This window comes from Pristiophorus japonicus, chromosome 18 (genome assembly GCF_044704955.1).
Source record: "Pristiophorus japonicus isolate sPriJap1 chromosome 18, sPriJap1.hap1, whole genome shotgun sequence".
Lineage (NCBI taxonomy): Eukaryota > Metazoa > Chordata > Chondrichthyes > Pristiophoridae > Pristiophorus > Pristiophorus japonicus.
Genome location: NC_091994.1, coordinates 23,330,538 through 23,345,441, shown reverse-complemented (window position 1 = coordinate 23,345,441; position 14,904 = coordinate 23,330,538). Strand labels below are relative to the sequence as shown.

At 45.4% G+C, this 14,904-nt stretch overlaps 1 protein-coding gene across 2 annotated transcripts in view; it reads right to left on the bottom strand.

The window, feature by feature from the left end:
• The window catches only part of rexo1 (REX1, RNA exonuclease 1 homolog), a 113,648-nt gene that overhangs the window by 42,890 nt on the left and 55,854 nt on the right, over nt 1-14,904 (bottom strand). The window contains exons 3-7 of one of the 2 annotated variants that reach the window (XM_070859762.1): nt 13,653-13,748; nt 11,967-12,171; nt 10,453-10,616; nt 9,038-9,200; nt 7,561-8,802 (exon numbers count right to left, since the gene is read on the bottom strand). In XM_070859762.1, coding sequence (XP_070715863.1) covers nt 7,793-8,802; nt 9,038-9,200; nt 10,453-10,616; nt 11,967-12,171; nt 13,653-13,748 — 1,638 coding nt within the window. In that variant the 3' untranslated portion in view covers nt 7,561-7,792. Of the gene's footprint in view, nt 1-7,560; nt 8,803-9,037; nt 9,201-10,452; nt 10,617-11,966; nt 12,172-13,652; nt 13,749-14,904 lie in introns of those variants that run through there. The other variant, XM_070859761.1, reaches the window with a different exon arrangement.

Sequence of the window (14,904 nt, the reverse complement as noted above, 5' to 3'; positions counted from 1 at the left end):
ACTTTTTTGCCAGACATACGACAAGCCACGCCAGTCAAGCTCCTCCCCCGCTCCCGGCCCAAATCATTCCCTCCACGTGGTGACGAGAATCAGGGCCTGACGCTCTGCTCATTTCCCCCCACTCCTGGGCCGGCGTGGGGGCCCCTAGAGCAAGAGAGGCGCTGGGGGGGGGGGGGGGGGAAATGGCAGATCACATTCTTCCAACCCCCTACAAGGGACATCGTTGGAGTGGATAATATCCAGAAGTCACGACACTGTCACTCTTCACTTCATACCCAATAAACCTGTTCACAATCCATACACAATGCCTGCCCCATCTACGGTGGGGTAGCGGAAGAATGCACGCGTTGCATTGCGGTAAGGCACTTTGGCTGAGGGAGGTATGCACTTCGGCTGGGGTAAGGTACTTTGGCTGGCCCTTGCTGTCTTCTGGGGAGCTCTGTCCTTTGTCACTTCAGGAAGTCAAAGTGGATCATAAGAACATAAGAAATAGGAGCAGGAGTAGGCCATACGGCCCCTCGAGTCTGCTCTGCCAGTTAATATGATCATGGCTGATCCGATCATGGACTCAGATCCACTTCCCTGCCCACTCCCCATAACCACTTATTCCCTTATCGGTTAAGAGACTGTCTACCCATGTCTTATATTTATTCAATGACCCAGTTTCCACAGCTCTCTAAGGCAGCAAATTCCACAGATTTACAATCCTCCGAGAAGAAATTCCTCCTCATCTCAGTTTTAAATGGGTGGCCCCTTATTCTAGTCTCCCCTCTCAGTTGAAACATCCTTTCTGCATCCATCTTGTCAAGCCCCCTCATAATCTTATATGTTTCGATAAGATCACCACTCATTCTTCTGAATTCCAATGAGTAGAAGCCCAACCTACTCAACCTTTCGTCATAAGTCAACCCCCTCATCTCCAGAATCAAACTAGTGAACCTTTTCTGAAATGCCTCCAAAGCAAGTATGTCCTTTCTTAAATATGGAACCAAAACTGTACGCAGTATTCCAGGTGTGGCCTCACCAATACTCTGTATAACTGTAGCAAGACTTACCTGCTTTTATCCTCCATCCCCTTTGCAATAAAGGCCTAGATTCCATTGGCCTTCCTGATCACTTGCTGTACCTGCATACAAACCTTTTGTATTTCATGCACCAGGACCCCCAGGTCCAAAGTACTGCAGCACTTTGCAATTTTTCTCCATCTAAATAACAACTTGCTCTTTGATTTTTTTTCTACCAAAGTGCACCACCTCATATTTTCCAACATTATACTTCATCTACCAAATTTTTGCCCACTCACTTAGCCTGTCTATGTCCTTTTGCAGGTTTTTTGTGTCCTCACACATTGCTTTTCCTCCCATTTTTGTATCGTCAGCAAACCTGGATCAAGTTACAATTTGCAAAATCAATGAGACCTTGGGATGGGCGGCTCCAGTTACACATTCCAGTGAAACTTCAGGGTGTGGCTTATCCTCCAAGGGGACCAATCATAGACAAAGAGTGAAGCATGGCGGCTATTTTGGCAGTACAAATAAGCACATTAATTATATAAACAGAAGTCTTTCTTTCTATCATTATTTATTTTAGAAATGCAGACTTCTGACCGAGGGAAGGCTGGAATAAAAATTGGGTGGAATTAGTTGGGACATGTCCTTTCAGGAACCTAGGTTGCAATTTATGCGAGACTGAAAGTCTCGTCTGTCTATAGGTTGCATAAGACGCAAGTTTGGACAGTGTCGAATGAATGTTTTTCTCCGGCCTCTCCCCCAATCATACTTTGGCACTAATTCTGGTAGTCTCACTTCAGAGGGGATAAAATAATGGTTGGTGCTTGCAACAGAAATGCCACACTGATGCAAAAAGATGGAGCTACTATTACAACGTTGTAATATGGCAGATTATACCAGTTGTAAGGTCCAAATATACATGCAATTCTGACATTTCTTTTTTGGAAAATGTAGTCATTATAAATTTCACTGGAACACCAAAATATTACTATTGCAAAGGTCTTAATAAATGTTTCACTAATCCTATCGGACAAATCAGAAGAAAGAATCAAAAAGACTTGAATTTATATAGCGCCTTTCATGACCACTGGATGTCTCAAAGCGCTTTACAGCCAATGAAGTACTTTTGGAGTGTAATCACTGTTGTAATGTGGGAAACATGACAGCCAATTTGTGCACAGCAACTCCCACACAAACAGCAATGTGATAATGACCAGATAAAAACTGTTTTTGTTCCGTTGATTGAGGGATAAATATTGGCCAGGACACCGGGGATATCTCCCTTGCTCTTCTTCAAAATAGTGCCATGGGATCTTTTACGTCCACCCGAGGGGGCAGACCGGGCCTCAGTTTAACGTCTCATCCAAAAGACAGCACCTCTGACCAGTGCAGTGCTGAGGGAGGTCTGCACTGAGTGTCAGCCTAGATTTATTTGGGGTAGGACTTGAACCCACAACCTTCTGACTCAGAGGCAAGTGTGCTACCCACTGAACCACAGTTGACACTAATTGTAGAAGCAGCACAAGATCCTCGGTGTACCACATGCAGAAGAGTGTATGAAATGACAACAGAACTGAAGTCACTGTTACAATTCGAGATTGTTCCATATACTTTTCCTGGTGTCCTCTACAAAAATCCACTTCTGCAGTAAGTTGTCACACTCCCCATTAACCAAAATTTGACTTTACGTGTGAATTGATCTGGGATAGCAAAAGCCAAAAGGGCAAACAATGAACTCTTTACAATTAAGGTATGTACTGGACATGGTACAGAAACTCATTGTACTCTACTGAAATTCCCGACTCACGGAAAAATGCCACTATGATTGACTGACTACATCACCCAGGCTATAACTACAAGTCAAAGTCAAGTTTAAGTAAAATTAAACAGAAAAATAAACACAGCAGATTCCATTAGACTTTATTATATACTTAAATTACTACTAATGCACTAGCAGATCACAGAAGTATCACTCTTACTTTAGACCAGATGTCCATGATTAAGATTTGACACAAGACTGGAGGCATGGAGCGCTAATAAACTCGTTCATTGCCGGGAAAAGTAGAAATATTCTAAAAAGTCAATGTTACCAGCTACAGATATACTTCTCTCATCGTAATCGCATCAGTATTGAGACAAAGGAAGATCTGACGGTAACACTTTACAATTGCATGAACCTGTCAATCACAAAAAGGCACACAAACTGTCCAACATATACAAGGGCATAGCTGGAATGTGGGAGCTTTGCTTGTATGACCACTTGGTTGGATAATTGCAAAGGTGTTTAACAGATACAAACAATTGATGGCCTGGTGATCCTAATTATTTTTATCACCTAGGTGCAGTTGGGAACAGTTACCCAGACACATGTTGAGTAGTAATCAATTATTTGCCTAGCAAAGTTTAGTGTATATTCTTACCTCCCCATTACAGAGAGACTAAGACAGCAGAATATATCTTAGCATGCAGTAACTAATTTAGAGTACTTACAATGGACTCAATTTTCCTAGGTCATTTGTGCTGTTTTTTGGCGCCTGCCGTTTTTTCTGGCGTAATTATTTAATTCAAAGATTCCCCCTGGAATCTGCGCGGAGTAACTGCTTTAGTTACGACGGCCCCAAGTTTCCACATGATTTGCTCCTGATTTTTTAGGAGCAACTGGTGTAGAACGGAGTATCTTAGAAATCGGAATTCTCCACATTTAGTTTGCTCCAGTTCTAGTCAGTTAGAACAGTTTCACTTTGGAACAGAATTTTTTTTCAAGGGGGCGTGTCCGGCCACTTACGCCTGATTTCAAAGTTTCGTGAGTGAAAACTTACTCCAAACTAACTTAGAATGGAGTAAGTGAAGGTTTTTGTACGCTCGAAAAAACCCTGTCTACACTTTAGAAAATCAGGCGTAGGTTACAAATCAGGCGTAGGGAATGGTGGGGGGGGGGGTTTAAAAGGGAAGTTTGCAAACATTAAACACTTCAGTTTTACAAATAAAGAGCCATAATAATAAATGATAAAAACATCAATAAATCAACCAATAAATCAATCAAAAAAAATTAAGAAGAAATATATATATATTTTTTTTAAATCAATAAATAAAACATTTTCTACTTTCCGACTGCAGCACCGGGAGCCCTCCAACAGCGTGCTGGGATGCCCCCCTCTGTGTCTCTATCGCTCTGTGTGTCTCCCATTCTCTGTCAGTGTCTGTGTTTCGGAGAGAGGGGGGGGAGCAGAGGGGTGGGGGGGGGGGGGGGAGAAGGAGATGGTGGGTGGGGGGGGAGGAGAAGGAGATGGTGGGGGGGGGGAGGAGGAGATGATGGTGGGGGGGGGAGGAGGAGATGGTGGGGGGAGGGGGAAGGAGATGGTGGGGGGGGGAAAGGAGATGGTGGGGGGGGGGGGAAGGAGATGGTGGGGGGGGGGGGAAGGAGATGGTGGGGGGGGGGAAGAAGAGAAGGAGATGGTGAGGGGGGGGGGGGAAGAAGAGAAGGAGATGGTGGGGGGGGGGGGGAAGAAGAGAAGGAGATGGTGGGGGGGGGGGGGAAGAAGAGAAGGAGATGGGAGGGAGGAGGAGGAGAAGGAGATGGGAGGGAGGAGGAGGAGAAGGAGATGGGGGGGAGGAGGAGGAGAAGGAGATGGGGGGGGGGAGGAGGAGAAGGAGATTGGGGGCGGGAGGGGGGAAAGAGAAGGAGATTGGGGGCGTGGGGGAGGGGGGTGGGGGGAAAGGAGAAGGAGGAGGGAGGCTGAACGGGCCGGGCCCGAGACTTCGGGCAGGGCCGGTCCCCAGCACCAGATTTACAGGTAGTTGGCGTTGGGTCGGGTCGGGTCGGGTCAGGGGGAGCCCGGGTCGGGTGGGGGGGGGGGGGGGGGGGGTGGTGGAAGGGAGGTCGGTTTGGTTCAGGTCGGGGGGAGGGAGGGAGGTCAGGTCGGGGGGAGGGAGGTCAGGTCGGATCCGATCCAGTCCGGAGGGGGGAAGTGGGTGTCGGGTCCGGGGGGGGAGCGGGTGTCGGGTCCGGTCTGGGGGCCGGGAAGCTGGTGTCGGGTCCGGTCTGGGGGCGCGGGGGGGAGAAGAGCGGGTGTCGGGTCCGGTCCGGTCCGGTCCGAGGGCAGGGGCGGGAGGCGGGAGGCGGGAAGCGGGAGTCGGGAAGGAAGCAGGAGCTGGCCGTGGGAGGAGCCTTATTCACGCAGCCCCAGTAAGGCCATTGGGCCAGGGGCTGCGTGTTTCGGGCCCCTCCCACATTGTTTCGGGCGCCTGGAGCTACTGCACTTGCGTGCCCACTGTAGCGCGCATGTGCAGAGGTCCCGGCACTGTTTTCAGCGCAGAGACCTAGCTCCGCCCCCTACAGCTCCTGCCAGAGGACCTACAGGGAGGTGGAGAATACGGAGGGTTTTTTTTAGGCGCACTTTGTGGCGCGAAAAACGGGCGTCCAGGTCGGGACTGCACCGTTCTCGGTGCGGCTCGAAACTTGGGCCCGACTTTTCTACGTGAGGTTTTTTTTTTAAAAAAAGTCATGTTCCCTCAGGTCTGCGCCAGTTTTCAGCAGTTTGCCCCAAATTTTTTATCCTAGGTTTGTGAATCTGGCCACTCCCCAAAAACATTCTGGTGAGTTAACAGAAAGCATCGCACAATGGAGTCTTTCAGTGCCGATTTTTCATTGTTTTTTTTCATCAAAGTCTTTGCAGGGAGTCTCGAACACTTGAAATATCCATAATAAAGTTCAACTTTTTAAAAAAATCTTTCAACGGAGTACATGGATGTTTCTTGGAGTTCTGAAGTTTTCATTTTTTTTTTATTACTCATGCCACCACCGAACATCTTCGAGCAGGGCTGGAGCCGGGGGGGGGTCGTAGCGTCGGCCGTCAGAATCGGCCCCGCAACCGGATATTGGGGCTTGGCTGGAAAACAAGCCCGGGGGGGGGGGGGGGGGGGAGGGGAGGAGGAGGTGACGGTCGGAAGGCTGCTGCACTGAGCCTGGGGAGGCTAGTGGCGATTGGAAGGCTGCTGCACTAGTCACAAGACTGCAATGAGTTTGGGGGAGGGGGAGGGGGAGGGAGGAGAAGTCACAAGACCTGGGTGTGGTCCATCCATACAGACCTTGGGGAAAGACAACAAAGAACCTGTCCTGCCTGCCTTCCTGCCATTTTGAGCATCTTGCAAAGGTAAAATTTAACTATGGGGCAATACTGACAATGCCATACCTTGTGCGAGCCTTCTGCATGATGGTGCTACGTAGGAGACAATTGATTCGACGCCATCGCATGAGGAACATCAGAGCCCAGAGAGTACTGGGCAGGAGGCCTTACCCACGTCAGTTATATCGAGACAGGCGTTCGTACCTGCACCGGAGCGATGCAGACTGTAAGAAGGCTGCGTTTCCGCAGGAGAAGTTGTAACCAAGATCTGAGAATTGGTGAAAGCAAGCCTGCAACCGAGAAGTATCAGGAGGACTGCTTTGTCAGTTGAAGTGAAGGTTACAGCTGCACATCCATTCTATGCCTCCGGATCGTTTCCCAACTGGGGATGTGTGCACTATCTCAACATGCAACACATATCTGCATTCGGCTGGTGACTGCTGCACTATATGCCCAGAGGAATGACTACATAAAGTTCACCATGACCACCCAAACAGGGCTGTGGGCTTCTCCAGGATTGCTGGCATCCCAAAGGTACAGGGCTGCATTGATTGTACCCATATCATCTTGCGAGCACCTTTGGAGGATTCAGAGATGTATAGGAACAGAAAACGTCTCCACTCCATTAATGTGCAGCTCGTGTGTGACGACATGCATCGCATCATGTCAGTTGATACCCTGGGAGCACCCATGATGCGTTCATCCTATGCGGCAGCATTAGATCTGCCATGTTTCAGCAGCAGCCAAAAGGGCAGAGCTGGCTACTGGGAGACAAAGGGTACGGCCTCGCCACCTGGCTCATGATGCCTTTACGCGTAACCCGGATGGAAGCTGACCGGGAATACAACATGTCGCACATTGCGACGCACAGCATCATAGATAAGACCATCGGCATCTTGAAACAGCGTTTCCGATGCCTGGACCACTCCAGAGGCTACTTGCTATACTCCCGAGATTGTGGGTCAGTACACTGTTGTGTGCTGCATGCTGCATAACTTAGCCATCACACCAGCAGCTGGTAGGAGAAGACCCATCTGTGGTGAGAGTGGCTGATGATAATGATGTGGAAGATGCAGAGGACAAGCAGGAGGACGGGGAAGCCATGCAACTACCTGAACCCGGAGCATGACAGCGGAGGAGGGCGGGCCGTCTTGCCCCTTTAATGATTGCTTGAGCCTTGTGCCAGCAGCTCATCCGTGAACACTTTGCTGCCTGAAGGCTCAGTGACAACTATTCCACATGGACCATGTTCACTGTTTGGACCTGTTCTGTATTGTGTTGTGTTAATGGAACAAATGATGGAAATGATTCTTGTTTACTTCAAAAGTTGTGTTAATAATCAAAAAAATAATGGAAATGATTCAGATTTAATGTAAAATATATTTTATTCAAAAGTTTAACGAACAGTTCTTTGTACTTAACTTTAATAAAATTATTCTTGTATTAAACTTTAAAGTTTTCAGGTGTGATCACTTACAAACTTTTCAATTTACAAAAAGCTTTTAATGAGAGCAGTTACAACAGTAACAATATTAACAGCAGCAGTAAAGAAAGGCTGCACCCATCTCTCCTCCACCTTATTCTAAGATCGCCCGCCACACTAGTTCTTGGTGACTCCACCACCCCTGCTCAGTGTTTCTGGGGTTGGTACCAAGCTTATTCTTTCCAAGATCTCAGGTAGTGCGCAACTGATGAGGGAGACGGGGGGGGAGGAGATGGCAGCAGGTGGCATTGCGGAGGGCCCAGGCAGCAATGTGGAGTGGGAGTGACAGTTGATTCTGTCAATGGGCGTGGGGTCTGGGCGTGTTCCCTTATTGCAGCAGCTAACTCCAACATGTCGTCCCTCGTGCGCCCCGACAGTGTCTCAACGACCTGCAACATTCCCTCCCGCATGTTCAGCAAAACTGTCTCAACTACCTGTGACATTCCCTCCCTCATGTTCAGTGATAGTGTTTGCACTATCTCGGACATTCCCTCCCTGATGTTCACTGACAGTGCATCAGCTACCTGTGACATTCCCTCCCTCATGGTCACTAACGTGGTTTCAGCCGACTCAGATATTCCCTCACTCATGGTCCTGGACATCATTCCCATTTCTCGTGAGATTGCGGTTACTTCTCCCGACAGTCCCACTACCTCATCACCACTGATGGTGTCCAGGAGTGATTTTGTAAGATCAATGCTCTCCTCACTCATTGCTATCATCTGAACCACATCTGTTAGATCCTGCCTCTCAGGAGAGCGCGGTCGAGCTCTCCTTCCCCGCCTCCCCATGGGTGTGGCTCGCACCCCATCACTGGGACTCTCAGCCTCGGAAGGAGAGTCCCTGGGTGTGCCTCGCTGCACCATACCACTGGAACAAGCAGCCTCAGAAGGTGGGGCCCTGGGCATGCCTCGCTGCACCACACCACTGGAATCCTCAGCCTCGGACGTTGGGACATTCCATGGTTTCCTAACACTCAAACCAGTCGTCACGGAATGGGCTGGCACCTCAATGGGCGGCACCTGCACCTCCACCAAAGTCAGTAAAACAGTGGGGGCTTCATCCATCTCCATCCCCTCCCCCTCACCCCCATGCTCTTGGTCTGAAGGGTGGGATTGGAAGATGTTCTCTTTAGACTCATCCTTGTCTGAATCTTCTGCATAGTCAGGGTTGGCCTCACGTTCTGCAAAATATAACAGAACAGACAAATGGTTAGCAGCAGAGGAGGGGGCGGGGTGGGTGGCATGAGTCAGCTCACACAGCGCAGGCAGCAGGCTGCTTTGAAGGACCATAATGAATTATAGCACATTGCATCAACTGAACCGTAGCTGACGGAGACATCCCCAGGAACCAAAGCATGGCTAGCCCGCACAGTACTTAACATTTAGCAAAGCTAGACTGGAATTTGCAAGACTTACCCTCTCCCTCGAATGTGGGCCCAGCTTGTGCAATGGTGGTTGCTTTTCTCCAGGCAGGACCCATCAAAGCAGTGACCCTCTCTTCCAAGGGTGTCAAATGCTGCAGATTTGCCAGGCCCCCTCCTGTTTGAGTTCTTTCCTTTTTATTATGTGCCACCTTCCTCTACAAAGATGAAAATGCAACTTTTTAAAGAGAGGGTGTCTTTCTGTTGGGTGGGACATATACAGCTGGTCACATTCACAAATGTCAATTGCATTGAACAAATGAAAATATTACTTACACTAACTATTTGACCAAAGTCCTGCCACTTCTTTTTATACTGGCCTCCAGATCCCATGGTGGTCACCATTGTACAGTAATCTTCTGCAATTTGGTTCAAGCGTTTCTTCATTTCTTTGGGTTGAACTTTTGTGTGACCTCTGCCGGTGTCCAGCTCCTGCCATCTGGTCTCAATCACAGTAACTAGTGCCTCCACTTCATCCTGTAAGAAACTCTTGGTCCTTGCACTGCGTTGCATCTTGTATTGCTGCAGATCCGATTTTTCCAATGCTCTCACACAGCACTCCTTCTCACACAACTGGCTCTTTAAAATTGGCCAACTGCCAACCTGGAGCTGTACTGCGCATGCGTGTCCATTGATAGAATGTCAAAACCGTCATTTTTTTTTGTTGCGCATGTGCAGAAGATGCGGTATCGTTTTTTTCGATGCCGACAGCAGGCTCTTCCCCACCCACCACGCCACCATGCTGGAAACACACAGGTCAGGCAACATCTGCTTTTGCAACTTTCTTTTAAAATTGATTTTCCCAACGCATGCAAATTCTCAGTGGCGGTTGACTGATGATCATTTCCTTGAATTTTGTTTTCCAAAGTAGCTGCATCAGACTTGTCCTTTTTTGAACATTTCAACAATGTGATTGTGACAGATATGAGATCTGTCCAGTTTCACATGACAGTAACATAGTAACACTACTGTTTTCATATTTGTTGATGGTGCCATATTGCACAAAGGCAGAACATTTCAAACTAGATGGCAGACAAAATGTCCGCCATGTAGCCCATAATGAGGGGCAAAATCATGTGTTACAAGGAATGAAAATTTAAAGCAAAGTAGTATGTGGAGAATGGAGTTGTTTACATAGCACACAGGGGAAGCAGGACAGTAAGTACCAAAGCACTACGGACAACAATGGACCGAAATCCCACAGCACAACGCATCCCCTTTAAAATAAAGATAGTTAAAAAATAATTGAAAGAGGGCAATAGCTTGACGCAGAGGAAAATATCTTCAAACTAATTGCTGCAAGAGAACCAGAGTCAGGAACTACAGTGAGAGAAACACTGTTACACAACTGTTCTAAACTGGCTGATTTCTATTTTGTAGCATGTATGGAGGCAGCATATGAAAGTTTACCTTCAAAGTGGGAGCATGAGCTATTCTCTTCTGTGTTGTACTCGATACCGTTTTTGATGCCATACCAACAGTTGTTTGAGGTTTTAAACTGAGGCTGTGATTTCTTGGACTATTAGGCAATACCAGAGTTCTGTTTAAAGATTCCATCTTCTGCCTCACTGGAGCTAAAGCACACAAAACACATTACTAAACAGTCTGACAAGTCAACAGTAAATATGATACCCGTATACCGTTTATACAGGATAATAAATTCAAGTTCACAAATGTATTTTTAGGTATGAACGATATTTCTGACAGCATAAGCCTGGACATTATTGGTATTCACGATTTTTGTAAGATGAAAAGCATTTGTACGGCAATCAGTGCATCCTAGGAAAGTCAAAGGTGTGACCTTTAATCTGTATGGAGTAATTTGATTTCAGAAAAGGTGCTGGTAGGGACCCTACAATTGGCCTTGGGGCCACAGAGCTGGGAGGAAGGTAGGCACCAGAGCTTCTGCTCCCAATGGCTTTACACTACTAGTTACAAAAGTGTGTGTTGAACAGATGTCAGGCAAGGACAGGATCAGATCATCTGTGATGCTCGTCTTGGCAAAACAGTCTGCTAATGTTCACTGTCCAGGCTCATACAGAAAGAATGGTTGCTTTGACAAGGTAACAGATCAAGGAACATAGCAACATAGGAACAGGAGAGAATGGCGAATAGAGTCCACCATTCAATTAGATCATGGCTGACCTGTATCTTAACTCCATCTTTTTGTTAGGCAATGGTATTGAGAGTTACGGAACCAAGTGCCTTAGTTCCATAACTCTCAATAACCCTGTCTAACAAAAAACTAGCAATCTCAGTTTTGAAAATTTCAATTGACCTAGCCTGAACAACAATTTTTTTGAAGCAGGGAGGGGAGGGAAAAGAAGGGAAAGAACAGAATTCCAGATTTCCAGTACCCTTTGGAGGCATATCCTTAAATAAGTCACTTAGTGAAAGAGAATGAGCTGGCTTTGCTACCATTATAGCATCAGAGATTCAAAAATAGTTTCAATGATACCAGTCACACAAGGGGAAGAATTGCACTTTTAGAACCAACATCGAGAATGATTAGGGTCATAACCATAATCAATGTCTAATTCAAGGGCAACTCTCTGGAACACCGGAAAATACTACACCAGTGATAGGATGAGTCTGCATCTCCTATTCCTCACATAATAAGCTCCTGAGAGTTGTAATAACCAAGTTCAATTTTAATAGAGATTTTTCACTTACTGCATGACATACTTCATATTTGCATTTGCTGCCTTCTTTAGTTGGAGAGCAAGAGAGAAAAAACATAATCCCAGATTGGGCAACAACCAGAGGACATGAATGCAGGCCCAGAGACACATGGAAGAGCAAATTAGTCACAGATCAGAGGTGAAAGGAAGTTGGGCCGCAAAAGTACTCTCAGGAATTATGAAGAATCCAATTGAATTAAAAGTTACATTTGGTGTTGTGCAAAAACAGAAAGGGCAGCTTACATTGTTTTGCGGAGGGCATTATCTCTACATTTGGCTTATGTGCAACTCTCCTCTTCTCCGCTCGTTTGGTGAAAGATGTGCTAACTGATGTTTCCACTGCTGCCAGCTGTGCCACTTGCTGCTGTGCTATCCGACTCCGCTGATAACAAACCTCTTGGGCAGTTAATCTACGAAAAGGACGGATGACTGGTTTGGCTGGTTCCACCTGAAGAAAAATACATTTAGTTGTTGCATGCACCCTCATTGTTGCAAGGAGGTTTTTTTTTTCCCCCACCTCAAAAATGCATAATCATATTTTATACCACATACCAAGCTGAAGCTTGAGAAGCAAAATTTTATTGAAATGAGTCTGAATCATCAGGTTTTAAAAGTGTAATACTGCCATTGTACTAACGTAACCTCTCAGTGGAACTCTGATTCATCACTGATTTTAGCTTAGATATAATAGCGTAGACTTTAATAGTACTGAACTAACAACCCAGAAGTCGCAAGTTCAAATCACACCATGGCAACTTGCACAGTATTTACAGCACAGAAACCGGCCATTCAGCCCATCAGGTCCACACATTATATGGCAGAGCTATACATTTATTTTGTTGAATGAGATATTTATTTGGATGACTCATACCCTGTTGGTAGTGGCAGAGTGAAATTGACTGTTTCCAAAATTTGACTCAAGATGTTGCTTTGTGGCCACGACAAATTGTGGGTAGGCTTCATGTTCGAATCTGGAGCAGCAAGTTAACATTACTTTATCTGATGCATGCAGAAAATTAGTTTTACTGACACTTGTTTTGTGGTTCCCGATCACTTGAGCAATGGCCAATGTACATAAGGACAATCAATCATTCAGCTACTTATCAGCTTTCTAGATTATCCTTAATATAGATGGGGCAGTTTTACCACTTAATAGATTCCTAAATGCAAGAATGATGCACACATTTTGTTCAATTTGATGTCTGTTTAAGTCATAAATGGTGCAAGATACAAAAGAAGTGCAGTTCATTTTTCTTTCTTTTTCCAACAATCTCCCCTTCCCCTGTTTCCTGAAGGTAGTGACTTGTGATAGGGTAAGCTACTACAGGAAGTGGCAACCTTCTGGAACATCACACAATTGAAGGGCATCACTGCTGAGTTTAACCCTTCCTTTCTTACCACCACATTCACACACTTCCCATCAGGGGTCAATTTTCCTTTACCAAGCCCAGGGTCAAAAGGTGATTGTAATGTTCTAAATCACTACAATTGTTGAGATCAGTGAACTCTGTACAAACCAACGGTCGACTCTAGGACCTTCCTGGTCAGAATTGCTCAGTACCAATGTGGTCATTCACTAAGCTATCAAACAAAGTCTGAATTCATATCGTTAACATACATTATCAAAATGATCAACTAATTTCTAAAAGTAAATTTAACCCTTTAATAACTGGGAATATTCACAACTGCTGCACAATAGAAAACATGCATTTACTACTGAAGTGATGTTTCTCAGCACAACTTTCTGTAATGGTTAGATGGGTAAGCAAGAAGCAAATATATTCAGTTTTTCCAAATCGTTTTGGTAGAGCACTCTTGACTTTGATGCTCATTGAAACAGCAAATCTAGTACCGGGTGAATAAACAGGTGAAGCTACCTAAATATGTAAAGCCCAAAGACATGATTGAAACGATAAAGTATCCTCTTACATTTTCTTGCTTTGAAATGTGAGAAATTCTCCTTTTCTGTCCTGGGAAGAGTGTGGTTAGATTGGATTCTTTTTCTTCATTACTTTCCATTGGCACCTAATTATTATGAAACACAAAATTTTGCTTAGTACCAATTTGAAAATTGTGGAAGTACAACTTCTACACTTCACAAAACACTTTTATGCACATTTTAGTAAGACAAAATGGTGTGGGCAATTTCCTATATGCTACTTCTAACAGAATCAGAAGCCTATTTTTAAACAAATGTGTTTACAGTTTTGTTATACATAGCACAGGGGAAATTTCTCCCCCCCCGCCCCGCCCCATTACCCCCGGTGATGTGCAATAACAAGTTGCAAGTCAATGTGCAAAACTGAACACCAAGAAAAACCCAGCCAATGTCTTTAAGACCTTTATATAACTGAACAACTGCAGTTGTTACCTACATTTTTCATGGGAGGAATATTCCTACTTTCAAACTAAGCTTGTAAAGTACCGTGCAAGAAACTGCCATCAATTTACTTCATTTAAAACTGCAGGCAGTCAGTCATATTTCCAGCAGAGCTCAACTCAAGAGTTAGCCCCAGCACTAGTCTGTATACTGAACTGATACTTATAAGGAATAACCTACTCTTAATAAAAGGAAAAAATGAAAATGCTAGAAATCAAATGAATAGAAAGTTCTGGATATATACAACAGCACAGCCAGCAACCGAGAGAAAAGATTGGTCGATATTTTGAGCAGGGTTCTTCTTCAGAACATAACATGATGCTGGACATTTTTTTTTAATGGCTTCAAAAAACAGCACCAGAAAAACAGCATTAGAAAAAAGGACTGCGGATAGATGTAATAGCAATAGTAAAGCTTTTTTCAGTTATGTCAGAAGCCAGAAAGTAATTAAGGACTGTATGGGCCCTTCGAGAGATTTAGCAACATGGGTTAGGTTTGATATGGCTTACATGCTAAATGGATACTTTGCATCTTTTATCAGTATTGAAAATGCTACAGTACCACCAGTCCCAGATATGGGCACTCCTAAAATTAATTCCATAGAAGCAAATGATCTTCAGTACAATTAAGGCCGATAGGCTGCTGGACCTGATGATATTTACTTCAGGGTGTCGAAAGAAATTGCTGACATATTATGCGAGACAGTGTCATACATTCAATTGGTCTGGTATTGTTCCATTGCACTGAAGGGAAGCTCACGTGGTTGCAATATTTAAGATGAGGAAGAAATCAGACTGCGGG